A 21,461-nucleotide genomic window follows, 5' to 3' on the forward strand; every position below is an offset into this window, starting at 1 on the left:
AGGGGTGCACTTTTGCTTGAGGGTTTGTTAAGCCTCTTGAGTCATCTTGCCTTTTCCAATCTCAGACCTTCAGATGAACCTGTCTTTTCTCTGAATGACTAGAATCCATCCTCTTCAAGTTGTTCCCTTGGTGGGGTGTGATTGGCATTTTGGGCCAAGCAGTTCTTATCTGGAGGACCTGCTTGTGCAATGCAGGACTTTTACCATCCTGGCTACCAATGGTGTCAGTGGTTCTCAGCAGCTGGGGCTCTAGAGGATATTGGGAAACCAGGGTGGGGTGGTGTCACAATGCTTGGCATGTAATGGGCTGGGCTCAGGATGGTCAAGTGCAGAGTCCTATCTGGATGCCTATGCCACCCTGTTGAGAAACGCTGCCTAGCATTCCCTGGAGATTACAGGGCTTGCTTGCTTGCTTGTTTGTTTGTCTTGGTTTCTCTCACTTCTGCCTTACAATCACTTCTTCTTGTTGGTTAGAATTATACAAGGAGTTTGTCTCTTCTGCTCTTTGGTGAGCTTAACTTGATAGCAAGTTGAGAGTTTATCTGATAACTAGTAATCGATAAACTGAGCTTTGGATTTCTTGAACCTCCCAGTTCAGCTGACATTAGTGTTGCCCATTCTTCTCTAGTAGGGGGTGAGAGGGATGGCATCTTCCCCCAGTTTTTGAAAAAAAAATTTTTTAATGTTTATTTTTGAGAGATTGAGACAGAGCATGAGCAGGGAAGGGGCAGAGAGAGAGGGAGACACAGAATTCGAAGCAGGCTTCAGGCTCCGAGCTGTCAACACAGCCTGACACGGGGCTCGAACTCACGAACCACGAGATCATGACCCGAGCCGAAGTCAGACACTCAATGGACCGAGCCACCCAGGCGCCCCTCCCACAGTTTTTGTTTTATCTTTGTTCATGTATCTCTTGATATCAGAGCACCAGTAGGTGCCCTCTCTGCACCCCCGCCCGCAGTTGAGTCTCATCTTGCTTCATTTTTGTAATTCTTTTGAAATTTACCTTCTTGTGTTTATTACTGATACTTCCTATTGTTATTAGTATGTGAATTTCTGAAGCCATAGAGTAAATTTACAGATTATTTTAAAATTAATTTTTTTCCATGAAAATTGAATATAATCTCATTTGTTGTCTAGTTTCAATGTTCTATCTGAAATTGTTTTCCTACCTGTATGTGGTTTAAAACATTTCTGATAGCTTGGTTAAGATTCAGCTCTTAAGTGACATATGATATGTTCTGTCTCTAACCAGGAATCTTACTCTGATATCTTATACCAGGGATCAGAAAATCAAAATACATGGAGAGCATTTCCCATTCCAGAGCCTTTTCTTCCCCAAGCCCCAGCTTCCAGATGTCCCTTCACTACCCTGATAATTAAGCAAGTGAGCATGACCATGAGCTCCTGAGGCTTTTAGATCTGTGCCCTCAAGCTTACCCTCATGGAGCTTATATGCTCTTTGGGGAGTGGGGCAGAGTGTTAGAGTGAGATTTATTTATTCCCCATCCTGAAGGTTTCATTGTCCCCAGGGGAGCATTTCTGATGAGTCTTGGGCATTAGAAGGAAGACCAGATGGCAGTTGGCAAGTGAGTGGTCTCTCAGGTTCCATGCTTTCCTCCCTGCAGGCTCGGGAAGAGGAGCCAGACCACACCTTCCCCATTGCAGTGGCCACAACCATTGCAACCAGCTTCCTGATGGAAGCTGAGCATTGCTTAGAAGTGGAGCTCATCTCCCAGTGATGGTGGTTCTTTCCTGTCACTGTGTGGCTTGTTAAAAATCCCTATTTCAGACTCTACCCCACAGTTTCTGGACCAGAATTTCCAGGGCTGGGGCCTAAGCCCCAGTGGTGGGCTGGGCAGCTAGGGTTGACAAGCACCAGCATCCTGTAGGAAGAAACGTGGTCGGGTGTGTCACCTGCCATGAAGCACTAGCACATCCCAACTGCCTGTTCTGTGTCTTCATTTGACACACTGTCCTTCTCTGCCTACTCCATACCACACATCCTCCAACTTAGAACCTGTAACACTGGCTCACTTCCTACTTTCTTTGGAATTGTTTGCTCATGGGGCCTTTTAAACTGTTGCCTATGTGATGGGAATGTAAGGTGCAGAGGATCTTTTGGGCTTATTCAGAGCCTCTGGTGCCATCGTGAGCCATAGCATCACACACAGAGGGGCTTCTAAGTTCCAAAAGGGTGCGTGGGCTGGACCAACAAGGAGGAAGCCAGGGCCAGTGAGGAAGCTGTTCTGCCTGCTCAGCAGGAGAGGCAGAACTCAGCTAGGTGGTGCTCTGAGGATGCCAAAAAGAGTGTACCCAAGAGATGTTGAGGAGACTTTTGTACCAAGGACAAGAGACCAGGTTGAGACATTGGAGGGATTGTGTCACTCCAGGTGTCTGAGAATGGAGGAATATTGGGAATGTGGGCAGGCTAGTGCACAGTGGGTGGCTTGGGTCAAAATGCCTCTTGATGTTGACTTGAGTTGTTGGAGAAGCAGCGGTGCACAGTTGAGAAACAAGTAACAAGACAATTGTAGACTAAAGACTTCTCGGGCAGGGCCCTGAAGTAGTCATGGTGATTGTGCTTTCTGGACCAAATGGCATTTGTGGCATGAACTGTTTAATAATAATCCCTCATTTGCAAAGAGTTCTGTTGCATAGTCATTGCCCCTTTGTTGTGTTTGATTCTGGGTCTGTGTTGAAGCCGAGGAAGTGAAGGCTCAGTGAAAGGCACATGTCCCCCTCTCCACCCCAGAGTGGATAGTTGTTCTCTTCCCTGTGTGTCCGTGCTGAGGCAGAGTTCTGAAATCACACCTACAGCACTGGGTTGAAAACCTGGTAGGTATGTGTTTGGCTCTAGTCCCCAGTTTTGTTTATCTTTATATCCTCAGCACCTGACTCATAGCTTAATAAATCTTGGTTGAAAGAAGTCAGGTCTGTAACACCTTTCTTGCTCCCCTGCCACGTGGCTGCCCTGTCTAGGGGTCCGAGGGTGTTTAAACAAAGGTCTGGTGACCAGCCCAAAGAGGAGGCAGTGTGTCTGCAGAAGACAGTTATTTGTCCCACCGAGTTCCATGGGGTCATCAAGGTGGGGGTTTGTCTTGGTCTGGGGCAAGGGTTGAGGGGACCACTGTGGCTCTGGGCCTCTTAACCAGACTGGGCGCGGTCTAGTCCACACTTTAAAATTTTGTCATTGGTGGTGTTGACACTTGGTTTAATTTGAGGGAGTCAGGAGGGATCTTAATGTGTGGTGCTTTCCCCTGTTTGACACCCCTTTATGCTTTGTTAATCAACAGGAGCTTGAAGAAATCCGCAAATGTGGAATGAAAAACTTCCGTAACATCCAGGTTGATGAAGCTAATTTATTGACTTGGCAAGGGCTTATTGTTCCTGTGAGTATTGAACACTTCCACTTCTTATCAGATTATTCTTCAAGGTGATGTGTGTGCTGGGCTTACCTCTCTGCTCCCAAGTAGGCTCTTAGGTGAAGCAGCCAACAGGCACAGAGGCGGGCTGTCACTCTAGGGTATAATAAGGCAGGGACTCTAACTTCGGGTTCCTAAGTAGAATCCTGTCTTTGCCCTGGTTTTGTTAACATTCTGGGGGGCCCGAGCTTTCCACTTCTTTGGTTATCGGCCCAGGAAAGGAGTGTGTGTTTGTGCTCCTGTCTTCCCTGGCTTCTCTGTGTCTGGTCCCATTTGTCCAGACAGTGCTGCCTTCTCTGACCTCTCTTAGGAGATGGCGGACATTCCCATCTAGATCTTTTCTTTGCTTCCCCACCTGGTTTTGCATCTGGATGTCTAACCCTCTGGACCCTTGCGTTCTGGGCTTTATTCCTGGTCCCCTCCAATATGTGCCTGTCATTGGTCTCAAATCCCTTTGTCTAACAAGCCCACCTGGTCCCCTCACCCAGTGTCTTGTCTGGGGCTTCTGCTTCCACTGTCTGAACCCCACAGCTCATGCTCCCCCTGCCTCACGGACTTCTGCCTTCAGATAGGCTCAGGCTTGCTCCTGGCAAGGGCCTTCCTGTGGCCTTACTGTCCTCTCGATTTAGTGTCTGCTCTTTTTTCATCTTTTCATCTCCTCACCCCCCGAGTCTCCTCCTGTACTAACTCCAATTTGTAGTTCCAGTTTCTCCCACCCTCCTGGAACCACCTCACACTGAGCACATGGGCTCCCCTTTGTCCTCATGCCTTGGGCTCTGCAGCCCTGGAGCCCACTTGCCTCCCCAGCCTTTGGAGCCCATGCGGTGTCCCAGCCCCTGGTTCTGTGACCTTGTGCCACTCACACCTGTCTTCCTGCTGCTTCCTCTGAGCTCTTAGACAGGGACCTTGTTTAGTCTCTTGCCCATCTTTCATGCTGTTTCTTGGGGTCCCTGCATCTTCCAGCATCATAGCTTACTAGATTATTACTGTACATGAAGGAGTCCTGTCTTTGCCTCTATTCCTGCCCTCTCTCCAGAGCCACACCATCTGTCTGTGACGTAGCCTGCTTGGACACCGTGTGCCTTCTAGTCTCCCTGGCTCCCAACCGGGACTTCTGCATGAATGCCCCCTTCCTTCCTGTTCTTCTACCTCCACTGCTTCCTCTTTTCATCCCCACTTTCCCTGTGAGCCTCAGGCCCTTCTCCTGTGCCTGTCCCTGCCCTGCCCTATTGTACAGACTCTTTCCTTGTGGGCAGAGTGGCTACTTTGCCAAAGCAGAACATGGAACATGCTTACTGTAGATACTTTCTTCTTAATGCTGGTTACAGATCATGCCTTTTTAGAAGAGACACAGCAGTAGATATTGGATTCCTGCTTTATTTTCATAATCATTTGGATAAGTAAGGAAAGATATGCTTTTGTAGCATTTCAGTACACACTCAAAAATTTTAAACCTGGGAGTATCCAGTCTGGCTATGAGGATGAGTCCTTTAGATTTCTCCAGGCTTGGCGATGGTGGGGCTCAGGGCACAGTATATAGATTGTGGAGGAGCCTCTGGCTGGGAAGGTTCAGCCGGTGACCTCTGGCCTTGTCTGCTGTAGAGAACTGTTAGGTGCTAAGTGGAAGGATGGCCAGGACCATATGACCTGTCTCTGGTGTCATGTTGGTGGAGCCTGTGGAACGAGCTGTGGTCTCATAAGTCCCAAGGTGGAGACTGGCTGGTGGAATGTAGCGTGCTTGAGTCCAGGTTCTGGGGAGTGTCTAGGCCAAAGCCTTGCCTTTCATTTAAGGGAAGCTAGTGCCAGAGACAGTAGGCCATAGCTACTCTCTCCCCATTCCATTGCCTCTTCCCACCCCTCTCTTGTGTCCTTCAATTACTGCCCAGGGCTCCTGGCTTGGTGTGGGGAGCATTTCAAGGAAGCAGTTACGGTGCTCTTGGCAACTAACCCCTCCATGGCCCCCAGTCATACCCCACACCTGGGCCTCAGGTGTTCCTGCACCACAGGGGCTGGGGAGTCTTCTACCTAGACTCACCTGGGGTCCACCCAACTGGGGTGAAAGCAGAGCCAGGCTGATAAAGACATAGTAGTCCAGAAGCATGCTTTGACCACAGGGTGCTGGTCCTACTTAGTAAATAGGCCCTAGCTATAACTCAGAGCAAGGACAGACTTGGACCCCCCAGAGAGGGAAAGTGAACCAGGTGTGGTGCTACCTCGAGACACTTCATTGTTACCATGGCACTTCAGGCTTATTCCCCTTAAGTGCTTAGTTTTATATAGTTGTTTTTTTTTTTTTTTTTTTCATTTGAAATTCAGAGATAATGTCTAAGGAAGAAAAAAAATCCCATAAGCCTAACATAAAGAAATTCAGTAAGTTTTTGGGCACCTGCCCTTTAGAAACTGGAGGTATGGTGATGAGCCTTCTCGAATTTCTGACTCAATGAACATGTTCACTCTTAACCATTTGCAACTCCTCCCAACCTTTTTACATGCACTTTAAAAAAAAAATTTTTTTTTTTTAATATTTATTTTTGAGACAGAGAGAGACAGAGCATGAGCGGGGAAGGGGCAGAGAGAGAGGGAGACACAGAATCCGAAGCAGGCTCCAGGCTTCAAGCTGTCAGCACAGAGCCCGATGCGGGGCTTGAACCCACGAACAGTGAGATCATGACCTGAGCCGAAGTCAGACGCTTAACCGACTGAGCCACCCAGGCGCCCCGGCATGCAATTTTTAATGAACCATTTGGTAATTTCATAATTATTACATACTTTCATCATTTAGTCATTGCCTTGAAATTCTGTGAACATAATTTTTGATAACTGTACAAATCCCATAATATATTTATTCAATCATTCCTTTGATTTTGGCCATTTGGATTGTTGTTTTTCCAGTTTTAAAATAATTTATCCTTGAAAGGGGTGCCTGGCTGGCTCAGTCGGTGGAGCGTGTAACTCTTTTCTCAGGGTTGTGAGATTGAGCCCCACATTGGGTGTATAGTTTTAGAAAGTTAATGGATTTTAAAAAAATGTTTTTTAAGTGAAATAATTTGCCCAAGAACATCTTTATGTGAAAGTCTTAGTGTGCATCTTTGTTTATTTTATTTTTTATTTTTATTAATTAAAAAATTGTGTTTAGTGTTTATTTTTGAGAGAGAGAGAGAGAGAGAGAGAGAGAGAGAGAGAAGGAGCAGGGGAGGAGCAGAGAGAGAGGGAGACATAGAATCTGAAGCAGGCTCCAGGCTATGAGCTGTCCGCACAGAGCCGGACGAGGGGCTTGAAGTCATGAACCGTGAGATCATGACCTGAGCTGAAGTTGCACGCTTAACCAGCTAAGCCACCCAGGTGCCCCTGTTTATTTTAGATTTGATTTTAAAATACAGCCTGACCAGAAGGAAGATTATATTATATATATCTATAAGCCTGTGTATCATCAAGTTATCTCCTGGAAAGGTTGTGCCAATTTATATTCTCATGGCCACTGTCTGCAAAGTGCCTGCACATGTCCTTTGTATGTCATGAAGGTTGCTGGGTGTTATTAAAGGGGTTCTGAATGGCAGTACTTCAGCACCAGCCTGTGGGGTCCGATTGCCCCAGGTGAGAACCCCAGCCCTGCCCTAACTGGTTTGGGGATCTTTGGCAAGTTAGTTAATCAGTTTGTCCCTATATCCTTACATCTAAAAGGAGTACTTCATCTCACTGATTGTTGTAAAAGTTTAGTAAGTGCTTGTGTGTGAAGTGCTTAGTCTCTTCTATATTATTAAAGCCTTTGTGGGGCTGCCTACAAAACTGTTTGGCAGTTATGTAGTAAAGAGCCTGTGAAACAAGCATACAGAAAGAAATCATTGTTGCCAATTGGATAGGTGCAAAAGTACTCAATTGGATTTGTGTCTTGGTCCCATTCAGACTGTTACATAACCAGGAGCTGGTTAGTTTAGAACAACAGACAACAGAATTAAATATCTGAAAAAATTTATTTTTCTGTATCTAGTTTATAACAACAGAAATTTATTTCTCATAGTTCTGAAGTCTGGGAGTTGGAGATCAGAGTGCCTGCCAGTCTGGTGAGAGCCTTGTTCCTGGTCACAGACTTCCCTTGCATCCTCACATGGCAGAAGGAGCAAGCTAGCTTTCTGGAGCCTCTCATAAGGCACTAATCCCATTCATGAGGGCTCTTCCCTAATGATCTAAGTTCCTAAAGGCCCCACCTCCTAAGACCATCACCTTAGGCATTAGGTTTTCAATATATGAATTTTGGGCCGGCGCCTGGGTGGCTCAGTCGGTTAAGCATCCGTTTTGGCTCAGGTCATGATCTCACGGTTCGTGAGTTTGGCCCTGCATCCAGTTTTGTGCTGACAGCTCAGAGCCTGGAGCCTACTTTGGATTCTGTCTCCCTCTCTCTCTGCCCCTCCCTTGCTTGCTCTGACTCTCTCAAAAACAAACAAAAATTAAAAAAATTTAAAAATATTATACATATGAATTTTGGGGCTACACAAACATTCAGACCATAGTAACATGCATTTTTAAAAAAAAATTTTTTTTTTTTTAACGTTTATTTATTTTTGAGACAGAGAGAGACAGAGCATGAACGGGGGAGGGTCAGAGAGAGGGAGACACAGAATCTGAAACAGGCTCCAGGCTCTGAGCTGTCAGCACAGAGCCCGACGCGGGGCTTGAACTCACGGACTGCGAGATCATGACCCGAGCCGAAGTCGGCTGCTCAACCGACTGAGCCACCCAGGCGCCCCAATGCATTTTTAATTTTGTTATTGTAGTTGAAGGTTTTTCTTATTTATATTTCTGTAATCTGTTATCTTTTGGAGTTTTAGTGTGCTTCTTTGAATTGTATGAATTCTGTATATCAGTCCTTTGTTTCTGGGAAGAATACTGGGTTTTTTTGTTCATTCAAGAATTCTTGAAAGTTTCTTTTAAATTAAAAAAAATTTGCTTCATTTTTTTAAATTGTAAAATATACAACATAAAATTTATCTTTTTGTTTGGGGGGGGAGGGGCAGAGAGAGAGGGAGAGAGAATCTCTAGCAGACTCCTCACTGTCAGTGCCTTAATCTCGGCGCCTGATGTGGGGCTCTGTCCCACAAACCATGAGATCATGACTTGAGTGGAGATCAAGAGTTGGACGCTTAAGTGACTGAGTCACCCAGGCGCCCCTCCATTGTGGTTTTGATTTGCTTTTTCCTCATGACTATGAATGTTGAACATCTTTTCATGTGCTTATTGGCCATTTGTATATGTTCTTTGGGTAACATATTTATTTCTGTTAATTCAAGCAAGGCCTTTGCCCTCTTTCTTTTTTTAAAGAGCAATTTTAGCTTCACAGCAAAATTAAGAGAAGAGTATAGAGATTTCCTACATATCTCCCTGGCCCCATGCATGCATAACCTCCCCCATTATGGACATTCCCTACCAGAATGGTACATTTGTTAAAATTGATGAGCCTACACCGACGTCGTCATCATCACCTAAAGCTCATAGTTTACATTAGTGTTCACTGTAGGTGCTGTATGTTTTGTGAGTTTGGGAAAATGTATGATGGCATGTATCCATTGTTACAGTATCATACAGAGTATTTTCACTGCCCTGAAATCCTCTGTGTTCTACTTACACATTCTTCCCTGCCCTTCTCCCCTCGCTACCACCCTACCCCAGCAACCACTAATTTTTTTCTTGTCTTCATACTTTTGCCTTTTCCAGAATGGCATTTGTTTGGAATCATACAGCGTGTAGTCTTTTTCAGACTGGCTTCTTTCAGATATAGTAATATACAGTACATTTAAGTTTCCTCCTTGTCTTTTCATGGTTTGACAGCTCCTTTTTAGCATGGAGTAATATTTTGCTGTCTGGATGGACCACAGTTTGTCTGTTCACCTACTGAAGGGCATCTTGTCTGCTTCTAGGTTTTGGCAATTATGAATAAAGTGGCCATAAACATTTTTATTTGGGTGTTGGTCTTCTCCTTGTTTTTGAGTTGTAGGAATTCTTGATACAGTTTAGATATTAGACCGTTATCAGATACATGATTTACAAATATTTTCTCCCATTTTGTGGACTGTCATTTCACACTTTTTAAAAAATTTATATTTAGTTTTGAGAGAGAGAGAGACAGAGCACAAGTGGGAGAGGGGCAGAGAGAGAGGGAGACACAGAATCCAAAGCAGGCTCTAGGCTCCAAGCTGTCAGCACAGAGCCAGATGCCAGGCTTGAACTCATGAACCATGGGATCATGACTTGAGCCAAAGTTGGACACTTAACCCACTGAGCCACCCAAGCACCCTTCCTTTCACACTCTTCAGAGTGTCTTTCTCTCTCTCTCTCTCTTTTTTTTAATTCAAGTGCTAGTTGATACACAGCGTTAACATTAGTTTCCGGTTGGATAGTGTCCTTTGAACAAAAGTTTTTAATTTTAATGAAGTCCATTTTATCTATTTTTTTCTTTTGTTGCCTGTGCTTTGGGGCTCATATTTAAGAAATCCAAGTCATGTAGGTCTTCTTGATTCCCCCCCCCCAAAGTTTGTCTATTTTTGAGAGAGAGAGTGAGAGAGCACCCACACTCGTGATGGGGGAGGGGCAGAGATAGAGGAAGAGAGAATTCCAAACAGGTCCTGAGCTATCAGCATGGAGCACAACGTGGGGCTTGAACCCACAAACCATGAGATCACGACCTGAGCTGAAACCAAGAGTTGGACACTTAACTGATTGAGTCATCCAGGTGCCCCTTTTGTTTGTTTGTTTGTTTGTTTGTTTAAGTAGGCTCTATACCCAATGTGGGGCTTGAACTCACAACCCTGAGATCAAGAGCCTCATGCTCTACCAACTGAACCAGCCAGCCCCCACCCCCTTTTGACCTTGGTTGGCATCTTTGTCAAAAATCAGTTGAACATACATGTGAGGGTTTATTCCTGAGCTCTGAGCTGTGTTCTGTTGGTCTGTATGTCTTTTTGCCAGTCACACTGTTTTGGTTACTGTAGCTTTGTCGTAAGTTTTGAAATAAGGAAGTGTGAGTCCTCCATCCTCCAACTTTGGTCTTTTCCTTCCTTCCTTCCTTCCTTCCTTCCTTCCTTCCTTCCTTCCTCCCTTCCTTCCTTCCTCCCTTCCTTCCTTCCTTCCTTCCTTCCTTCCTTCCTTCCTTCCTTCCTTCCTTATTCAACTCTACCTGCAATGTGTAGCTCAAACTCACGACCTCAAGGTCAAGAGTCCCATGCTGTACCAACTGAGCCAGCCAGTCACCCTTTTGGTCTTCAAGATTTTTTTGGCTATTCAAGGTTCCTTGAGATCCCATATGAATTTTAGGATGGGTTTTTCCATTTCGCAGAAATAAATCTTGGGATTTTGGTAGAGTTCACATTGAATCTTTGGGTGGTATTGTCATCTGAATATTAAGTATTCGAATCCGTAAACCCAGGATGTCTTTTCGTATATTTAGGCCTTTAATTTCTTTCAGCAGTGTTTTGTAATTTTCAGTGTGTAAGTCTTATGCTTCTGTATTAGCACAGACTGCTGTAACAAAACACCATAGACTGGGTGGCTTAAACAACAGAAATTAATTTTTTCACATTTCTGGAGACTAGATGTCCTAGATCAAGGTCTGACAGGGTTAGTTTCTGGGGAGGACTCTTCCTAGCTTGCTAATGGCTGCCTACTTACTGTGTGCTCACATGGCCTTTCCTGGATTCATGGACAGGGAGAGCAAAAGCTCTTTGGTGCTTTTCTTGTAAGGTAGGTCCTCCCTGCCCCAATCTGTGGCTTCAGTTACCCAAAGTCAACCATGATCCCAAAGCACATGATCTTCCTTCCGACATATCTTTAGGTCAACAGTAGCCTAATGCTACATTATAATGCCTGCATCACTTACCTCACTTCATCTCATCATGTAGGTATTTTATTGTCTCACATCATCACCAGAAGAAGAGTACTGTACAATAAGATATTTTGAGTGAGACCACATTCACATAACTCTTATTATAGTATATATGTAGTGTTATAATTGTTCTACTTTTTTATTGTCAGTCTCTTACTGTGCTTAATTTATAAATTAAACTTTATCATAGGTATGTATGTGTGGGAAAAAACATAGTATATATAGGATTTGGTACTATCTGTGGTTTCAGATATCCATTGTGGGTCTTAGAAAGTATACCCTGCGAATAAAGGAGAGCTACTGTACATTAACTCTATTGGATCAGGACTCCACCTTATGATCTCATGTAACTTTAATTGCTCGCTGACCCCAAATATAGTCACACTGGAGGTTAGGGCTTCAGTATATGAATTTAGAGGGAACACATTCAGTCTGTAACTAAGTCTCCTTGGTTAAATTTGTTTCTAGGTATTTTATTCTTTACAATGTTATTTTGAATGGTTTTGTTAGTTTCTTTTTTGGATTATTCATTGTGTATAGAAATACAACTGATAATTTTTGTGTTGCTTTTGTATCTTCCAGTTTTGCTGAATTCATTTTTTTTTTTATTCTTAAGTTTTTTTTTTTTTAATGTTTATTTATTTTTGAGACAGAGAGAGACAGAGCATGAACGGGGGAGGGTCAGAGAGAGGGAGACACAGAATCTGAAACAGGCTCCAGGCTCTGAGCTGTCAGCACAGAGCCCTACGCGGGGCTCGAACTCATGGACTGTGAGATCATGACCTGAGCTGAAGTCGGCCGCTTAACGGACTGAGGCACCCAGGCGCCCCATTTTTTAAAAATTTTTATTTATTTATTTTGAGAGAGCATGTGTGCGTGTCAGTGAGCGGGGGAGGGGCAGAGAGAGGGAAGAAGGGAGAATTCCAAGCAGGCTCTGCATTAGCTTCCAGTGGAAGCAGGGGTTGCTCCCACAAACCACAAGATCATGACCTGAGCTGAAATCAAGAGTCAGATGCTTAACCAACCGAGCCACCTAAGCAACCCTCATTTATTAGTTCTAATAGCTTGTGTGTGTATTTGTGGAATCTTTAGGGTTTTCTATGTATAAAATCAGATCCTCTCTGAATAAAGGTAGTTTTATATCTTCCATTTCAATTTGGATATCTTTTGCTTCTTGCCTAATTGTCCTGGCTAAAGACCCCAATACTTTGTTGAATAGAAGTGATAAAAGCAAGCATCCATGTCTTATTTCTGATTTTAGGGGAAAAACTTTCAGACTTTCACCATTGAGTATGATGTTGGCTGTAGCTTTTTTATATATAGCTTTTGTTGAGTTCAAGACCTAGTTTATAAAGTGTTTTTATTATGAAAGTGTGTTAAGTTTTGTCAAATGCTTTTTCTGCATCACTTGAGATGATTGTGATTTTTTTCCCTTTATTCTATTAATGTGGTATATGACACTGATTGATTTTTGTATATTTAGGTATCCTTGCATTCCTAGGATAAATCCCAAATGGTCATGGTGAATAATCGTTTTAATATGCTACTGAATTCAGTTTGCTAGTGTTTTGTTGAGGAGTTTGGCTTAAAATTCGTAAGATTTTGTAAATTTCTTGTAGTGTCTTTGTCTGGCTTCACTGTTAGGCTGATGCTGGCCTTATAGAATGAGTTACGAAGTGTTCACTCCTCTTTGGGAGAGTTATAGAAGGATCTGTGCTAATTCTTTACACATTTGGTACAATTCATCAGTAAAACCATCTGATTCAGCACTCTTGAGGGGAGGTTTTTGGTTACTGATTCAATCTCTTTAGTCATTATAGATCTAGTTAGATTCTTCTTGGTTCAGTTTTAGCAGATTATTTCTAGGAGTTTGTCCATCTTATCTAAGTTATCTAATTTGTTGGTGTACCCAATTGTTTATATTACTCTCATATAATCTTTGTTATTTCTGTAAAATTGGGAGTAATGTCCCCACTTTAATTTCTGATTTTAGTAATAGGAGTCTCCTCTCTTTTTCCTGAGTCTAGGCAAAGGTTTGTCAGTTTTTCATTGATCTTTTCAAAGAACCAACTTTTGCTTTCATTGATTTTTCTCTATTGTTTTTCTACTTTTTAAAACATTTTTTAAAATGTTTATTTATTTTTGAGAGAGACAAAGAGAGTGTGAATGGCAGAGGGGCAGAGAGAGCCAGAGACACAGAATCCGAAGCAGGCTCCAGGTTCTGAGCTGGCATCACAAAGCCCGATGCAGGGCTCGAACTCAAGAGCTGTGAGATCATGCCCTGAGTCGAAGTCAGACACTTAACCAACTGAGCCTCCCAGGCGCCCCTCTATTCTGTTTTATTTATCTCTTCTGTAATTGTTGTTATTAACTTCTTTCTGCTGGCTTTGGGTTTAGTTTGCTCTTCCTTTCCTTTCCTTATTTCTTAAGGTGTCAAGTTAGATTATTGATTTGAGATCTTTATTGTTCTTATAGCTGTAAATTTCCTTCTGAGCACTATTTTCACTGCATCCCGTAAGTTTTTACTTGTTGTGCTTTAAATTTCATTCATCTCAAGGTATTTTCTAATTTCCCTTGTGACTTTTTTTCTTTAACCGGGTCAAGAAAATAAACATATATTTTTTTAATATGTTTAATTTCTGGGTGGCTCAGTCAGTTGAACATCTGACTTCACCTCAGGTCATGATCTCGTGGTTCGGGAGTTTGAGCCCTATATCAGGCTTGCTTTTGTCAGTGCAGAGCCAGCTTCAGATCCTCTGTTCCCCTTTCTCTGCCCAACTCTTTCTCTGCCCTTCCTCCTCTTGCTCTCTCTCTCTCTCTCTCTCTCACACACACACACTCTCTCTCTCTCTCTCTCTCTCTCTCAAAAATAAAAATTAAAAAAATTATGTTTAATTTCCAGGACACCTGGGTGGCTCAGTTGGTTGAGCATCTGACTTTGGCTCAGGTCATGATCTCCCGCCTCGTGGGTTTGAGCCTCACTTTGGGCTCTGCATTGATGGCTCTGAGCCTGCTTCAGAGCCTGCTTCAAATCCTCTGCTCCCCTCTCTGCCCCTCCCTCTGCTTGTGCTCTCTCTTCTTTCTCTCAAAAATAAATAAACATTAAACATTTAAAAAAAATAAATAACATATACACATATAAAATAATTTATATATACATATAAATAATTTATATATACATATAAATTATATATATACATATAAATCATATATATACATATAAATCATATATATACATATAAATTATATATATATACGTATATATATATGTGTGTGTATATATATATATATATATATGTTTAATTTTCTGGGTGTCTGGGTGGCTCAGTCAGTTAAGTGTCCAACTCTTGATTCAGCTTAGCTCATGATCTCACGGTTTGTGAGATCAAGCCCTGCATCCAGGCTCCTTGCTCACAGTGTTGGAGCCTGCTTGGGATTCTCTCCCTCCCTCCCTCTCTCTCTCTCTCTCTCTCTCTCTCTCTCTCTCTCTCTCTCTGCCCCTTCCCTGCTCATGAGCAGGTATGTGCTCTCACTCTCTCTCTTTCTCAAAATAAATAAACATGTAAAGAAAAGAGTATGGGGGTGCTTGGGTGGCTCAGTTGGTTAAGTGTCCAATTTTGGCTCAGGTCATGATCTTGTGGTTCATGAGTTCAAGCCCTGCATTGAGGTCTGTGCTGACAGCTCAGAGCCTGGAGCCTGCTTCAGATTGTGTGTGTGTGTGTGTGTCTCTCTCTCTTTGCACCTCCCTGCTCATGCTCTGTCTCTATCTCTTTCTGAAAAATAAACAAACATTAAAAAAATAAAGAGTATGTTTAATTTCCACATATTTGTGAGTTTTCTGGTTTTCCTTTCATTTTTGACTTCTAGTTGCATTCCATGCTGGCCAGAAAAGATACTTTGTGTGATTTCAATCTTTCAAAATTTATTTAAAGACTTATTTTGTGGCCTAACATGTGGATTATTGTGGAAGATGTTTCATAAGCACTTGAAGAATGTGTATTCTGCTATTATTAGATGGAGTGTTCTGTATATGTTAGGTCTAATTGGTTGTTCAAGTATTCCATTTCCTTGTTGATCTTTTCTGTTGTTCTGTTATTGAAAATGGGATACTGAAATCCCCAAATATTATTTAAAACTTGTATTTCTTCCTTCACTCTGTCAATTTTTGCTTCATGTATTTTGGTTTATGTTTGTTAGTTGTCTATAGGTTTATAATTTTTGTATCCTCTTGATGGATTGAGCCTTTATCAATATATAATATCCTTCGTTATAATCCTTTTTACTTAAAAATCTGTCTTGTCTGATAATAATATAGTCATCTTTTGGTTATTAATTGCGTGGAATATCTTTTGCATCTTTTACTTTTAACTTTATGTCTTTGTATAGCAAGTCTCTTGCAGTCAGCATATAGATGAATTGCATTTTCTTATCCATTCTGGCAATCTCTTGTCTTTTATTTATTATTATTACTATTACTATTATTATTATTATTATTATTATTATTATTAAGAGAGTGCACAAACAGGGAAGGGGCAGAGAGCGAGGAAAAAAAGAATCCCAAGCAGGCACTGCACTGTCCACACAGAGCCCAGTGTGCAAGCTCAAACCTGCGGTCCAGTTACTCTACTGAAGTTTTCATTTCATTATTGTGCTATTCAGCTTTAAAATTGTTTTCCTTGAACCCATGAGCTGCAAGATCATGACCTGAGCTGAAATCAAGAGTCATATGCTTAACTGACTGAGCCACCCAGGTGTCCCAATCTCTTTTATTAAGTGGAGAGATTATCCCATTTACATTTCAAGTGATTAAGAAAGAATTTGCTTCTGTTATTTATCTGTTTGTTTTCTGGATGTCTTATATGCTTTATGTTCCTGAATTCCTCTGTTATTGCTACATATATATATATATATATATATATATATATATATATATATATGGTTGATTTTTCATACTGTTTTGATTCCTTTCTTTCTTTATATATACTTACTATTTTCTTAGAGGTTACCTTGGGGATTGCAATTAACATCTTAATCTTTTAACAATTTAGTTTGAATAATATCAACTTAATTTCAGTAGTATTCAAGCACTATGCTTCTATACATCTCCATTACCTCCCATTCTTATATTGTTATTGTCAGGAAGAGCAGCTACAAACCCAGAGTGCAATAATCTATAACATTAGCTTTTATATTTTTCTGTGTAGTTACATTTATTTTGTTCTTTATTTCTTCATATGGCTTTAAGCTACTGTCCTTTCATTTAGCTTGAAGGGTGGGTTCTTGTTTGTATTTCTTTTAGAGAAAGTGATAATTCAGGGTTTTTTTCTTTAAGTTTATTGATTGATTGATTGATTGATTGAAAGAGCACGAGAGAGACAATGCATGTGCGCGAGCAGGGGAAGAACAGAGAGAGAGAGAATCCCAAGCAGGGTCCGCACTGTCAGGGGCTCAGTCTCATAAACTCATGAGATCGTGACCTGAGCCAAAACCAAGAATCAGTTGCTTAATACACTGAGCCACCCAGGTGCCCCTCTCAATTTTTATTTGGGAATATTTTAATTTCTCGTTCGTTTTTGGAGGATAGTTTTTGCTGACGGTCTTTTCAGCCCCTTGAATATGTTATTCCACTGCCTTCTGGCCTCTGTGGTTTCTGGTAAGAAACCATTTGTTTGTCTTACTGAAGATCCAGACATATCATTTGTCTTTTATGGCTTTCAAGATTATCTCTTTGGTGATTTGACTATGTGTCTTGGTATGGATCTCTCTGAGTTGATTCTCCTTGGAGTTCATTAAGCTTCTTGGATGTGTAGATTAATCTTTCATGGAACTTGGGAAGTTTTTGCTCATTATTTTTTCAAATATTCTTTCTGCCCCTTTTTTGTTTCCTAGCCTGCTTGGGCTCCCACAATGTATATGTTAGTCTTCTTGATGGTGTCCCATATATCCCTAAGCTTTGTTCACTTTTCCTTATTCCTTTTTCTTTCTGGTCCACAGACTGGATAATTTCAGTTTTTCTAACTTCAGGTGATTCTTTCTTAGTCTTCCTTCTGCTTACTCAAACCTACTGTCCAATTACTCTACTGAAGTTTTCATTTCACTTATTGTGCTATTTAGCTTTAAAATTTGTTTTCCTTTTACAATTTCTGTCTATTGGCATTCTCATTTTGTTCAGACATCATTTTCCTGGTTTTATTTAGCTCTTTGTCCGCTATTTCTTTTGCTTCTTTGAGCATGTGTTAGACTGTTGATTTTAATTCTTTGTCTAGTAAGCCCAGTGTTTAGACTTCCTCAGGAGTGGTTTCTGTTGATTTATTTTATTCCTTTAAATGGGTTATAATTGGGGCTCCTGGCTCGCTCAGTTGGTAGAGCATGCGACTCTTGATCTTGGGGTTGTGAGTTCAAGTTCCATGTTGAATATAAAGATTACTTAAAAATCTTAGGGTCGCCTGGGTGGCTTAGCTCGCATTTGACTTCAGCTCAGGTCATGATCTCATAGTTTATGAGTTTGAGCCCCGCATTGGGCTATCTGCTTTCAGCACAGAGCCCGCTTCAGGTCCTCTGACCCTCTCTCTCTCTGCTCCTCTCCCACTTGCACGTGCTGTCTCTTTCAAAATAAATAAATGTTAAGGTTTTTTAAAGTTTATTTATTTTGTGAGAGAGGGCGTATGTGTGCGTGAAGGAGGGGGAGAGAGAATCCCAAACAGGCTTCGTGCTGTCAGCGCAGAGCCCACCACGGTGCTCCATCCCACAAACTGAGAGATAATGACCTGAGCTGAAATGAGGATTTGGACACTTTACTGACTGAGCCATCCAGGAGTCCCTTTATTTATTTATTTTTAGAGTTTATTTATTTTGAGAGAGAGTGTGTGCGAGCATCCTCAAGCAAGGGAGGGGCAGAGAGATAGGGAGAGAAAATCCCAAGCAGGCTCCATATTCGGCACAGAGCCCAACGTGGGTCTTCATCTCCTGATCATGAGGTCACAACCTGAGCAGATAACAAGAGTCAGACACTTAACCAACTGAGCCACCCTGGTGTGCCCCTAAAGATTTTATTTTTAAGTTATCTCTACACCCAACATGGGGCTTGAATTTATAACCCCAAGATCATGTGCTCTACTGACAGAGCCAGCCAGGCTCCCGTCTTTTTCTTTGTATACTTTGTGGTGGTTGTTGTTGTTATTGAAAACTGGACATTTGAATATTGTAATCTGGTATCAGATTCTCCCTCTTGCCCAAGGTTTGCTGGTTTGTTTGTTTGAAAAAAAATTTTTTTAATGTTTATTTTTGAGAGAGAGACAGAGAATGAACAGGGGAGGAGCAGAGAGAGAGGGAGACACAGAATCTGAAGCAGGCTCCAGGCTCTGAGCTGTCAGTACAGAGCCTGATGCAGGGCTCAAATCATGAACTGTGAGATCATGACCTGAGCTGAAGTCGGATGCTTAACTGACTGAGCCACCCAGGCACCCCTGTTTGTTTAATCTCTACACCCACCATGGGGATTGAACTCCTGACACCAGGATCGAGAGATGCGTGTTCTACTGACTGAGCGAGGCGCCCTGGGGTTTGCTATTCCTGATTGTTAAAGGTTTCACTTGTGTTCTACCAGTGTTTGGGCTGAAATTTCCTTGATTGCCAGAAGCCTTAAAAAAAGAGTCTTGGTCTGTGCAGATTGGCTCTGTCTAGGGTACTACTTCAACACAGAGCCAAGCCTTTACTTGTTGCTTGTGTTGAGGCTATAGTTAGACAGTGGGTGAAAATTTCAGATCTTCTCAGGACTTTTCTGAGCATGTAGCCTGTTCGAGGCATGTGCATGGCTTTCTCAATTCCCCAGTGTGGTTGAGCACTTTTGAATGTCCTAATTTCGCTAGATTTCTTCTTGGCTTTTCCTCCATTACTTTAGGAAGTCTTAATCATTATCTTTTGCTCCAGGTGGCTTGTGTCTTACAATGTTTTTGAGCAGTGCCTATGATTTTTCACCCTATGTGGATTCTGAGTTAGGCAAAACAGAGATGAGCACTGTGTGTCAGCGCCTCAGGTAGCCCCTGGACACATTAGAACAGACAGACACAATAATTTGCAAGTAAGTTCTGCTCTGCTCCCTCTGGAGCCGGGGACCAGGGTCCCACACTGGAAACAGAGGCTGCCATCTGCAAGACTGTCTGTTGCCCAGCCTGGGAGGAGGTAGAGTAAGGGCAGGTAAAATTGCCACAAAAGCTTTCCCACCATTTTTCAGTTGCTTTTTTTCTTGATTCTTGGTTTATTTAGTTGCTGTAAACCTTGGACTGTTTTCCCAAGTTTTTACAAAATTGGTTCTGACAGTTTCTTGCGTGCATTTTTTGTTTTGTTTTGTTTTGTTTTATGTTTCTGTGGAGGAATAGGAGTTTGGAGCTGCTTGCTTTGCCATTTTGTTGATGTTGCTCTCAAATCTTTTAATTTTAATCAGGAATGAGTGGATTTCATTAAAGGCCATATTACTTGTCAATTAAATTTTATGATATGGGTTTTCAAAGTGACCTGTTAATTAAATCTCTCTTCCCTTTCTGAATTAACCCCTCTTTCACTGTGGACTATTTTTTAAAATAATTCCATTGTGTTAAGTTTACTAGTCTTTAGTGTTTTTGTATGTGTTCATATGTGAGATTGGAATGTGTTTTTTGTGTTCTAGTGGATTTGGGTAAGATGATCATACTAGTTTTAGTATTATGAAGTAGAAATTTCATTCTTTTTCTGTGTTGTGAATAGCTAATTTTTGCTTTTATGTTAACTTCTGCTTTTATGTTATGATGTCTTCTCTTTCCTTGGTGTTTGCTCTTTGTCCTTTTCTAATTTTGTGATTTGAGTGCTTAGTTCTTTAAGGCAGGAATTTATTCCATCTTGAGTTCCTTTCTTGCCTGGGCTACTCCTGTCCCATATCATTGTCACCCTGAACTTATGGTGGTACTTATGGTGGTGCTAGTTTTACCTGTTATTTAGAAGGTAAGATGTTCACAGGTGGAGACATTCCAGCAGTGACAGTAGTCTTCCTTCTAATGGTCTGTGCCTCAGTTTCTCATCTGTAAAACTCATAAGTCCCTGCCTCTCACAGTGGGCGGGGGACTAAATAGGTTGATGGTGCTCCTGCGGGGCAGGCGCAGAACAAGTGTTTACTTCAGCCAATGTTGTGGTCAGTGCTCCAGTCAGCTGCCCTGAATGTCTTTGCCTCTGGGCTTCAGAACTGCAGACTTGTGAGTCATCTTTGTATCCCTGAGGCCTTGTATATCAAAGGCTGCCCCAAGAATTGTTTTTAAAATGAAATGAAGGCTCTCTGGAGAAGTCTTGTACTTCCTTGCTGTGCCCCCCCGCCAGCTGGTGGGAGAGGAAATAGAGTCTCTCTGACATTGCAGTTTGTCCGGTCTCCGTGCTGGCTCCTGAGGCTCACTGCTGTCTCCTTTCAGTGCCCACACATACCAGGTTCTGGTGAACTCCTCCAGAATATTTTTGGGGATGGGCATCAGTTGCACTGATTAATGTTGTCTTTCGAAAACTGGAAGTACCTTTGTCTCTGTGCAAGCTTTTCCATTTCAGGAGTTCTTTGCAAAGCCTCACAGGCTTATCATCAACTCTCCCTGATGTGTGCTGGATACCAGCCTTTTTTTTTTTTTTTTTTTTTAATGTTTTTTTATTTTTGAGACAGAGAGAGACACAGCATGAGCAGGGAAAGGGCAGAAAGAGAGGGAGACACAGAATGTGAAAGCAGGCTCCAGGCTCTGAGCTGTCAGCACAGAGCTCAACGTGGGGCTCGAACTCACGAACTGTGGGATCATGACCTGAGCCGAAGTCGGATGCTTAACCGACTGAGCCACCCAGGCGCCCCATATACCAGCCTCTTTTAAACAGCTTTGCTTCCTTGTTGTGTGGGCTACAGGTCAGTGCCCTCCACCAGTTGACCCTAAGTTGGGCTGTGTCTAGGGTACTCAAAACTAATTGTTGCATCAAATTCCTGTTAACTTTGAGAGAGAGACATCGCATTTTCTCAGGAACATGACCTCTATTCCTGCTTAGGAGGCTGCCCCTTCTGCTTAGGGTACTCATCTTCCTCCTCCTGAGTCTTCTCTGAAACTCCCCATCCCCTGGTCTTGGTGAATCTTACCCTTCTGTGTTCTCTGCAGTCACCATTTGTACTG

The 21,461-nt window shown here is 42.3% G+C and overlaps 1 protein-coding gene across 2 annotated transcripts in view; it reads left to right on the forward strand.

Annotated features, from left to right (window-relative positions):
• Positions 1-21,461, forward strand: part of UBE2L3 (ubiquitin conjugating enzyme E2 L3) — a 55,805-nt gene that overhangs the window by 11,936 nt on the left and 22,408 nt on the right. Inside the window, exon 2 of one of the 2 annotated variants that reach the window (XM_060613080.2) lies at positions 3,297-3,392. The exons of the other annotated variant lie outside the window; for it this stretch is intronic. Within the exon in view, the coding sequence (XP_060469063.1) occupies positions 3,297-3,392 (96 nt within the window). The remainder of the gene's footprint in view (positions 1-3,296; positions 3,393-21,461) is intronic. 2 annotated transcript variants of the gene reach the window in all.

This window comes from Panthera onca, chromosome D3, assembly GCF_046562875.1.
Source record: "Panthera onca isolate mPanOnc1 chromosome D3, mPanOnc1 haplotype 2, whole genome shotgun sequence".
NCBI classification, from domain to species: Eukaryota; Metazoa; Chordata; class Mammalia; order Carnivora; family Felidae; genus Panthera; species Panthera onca.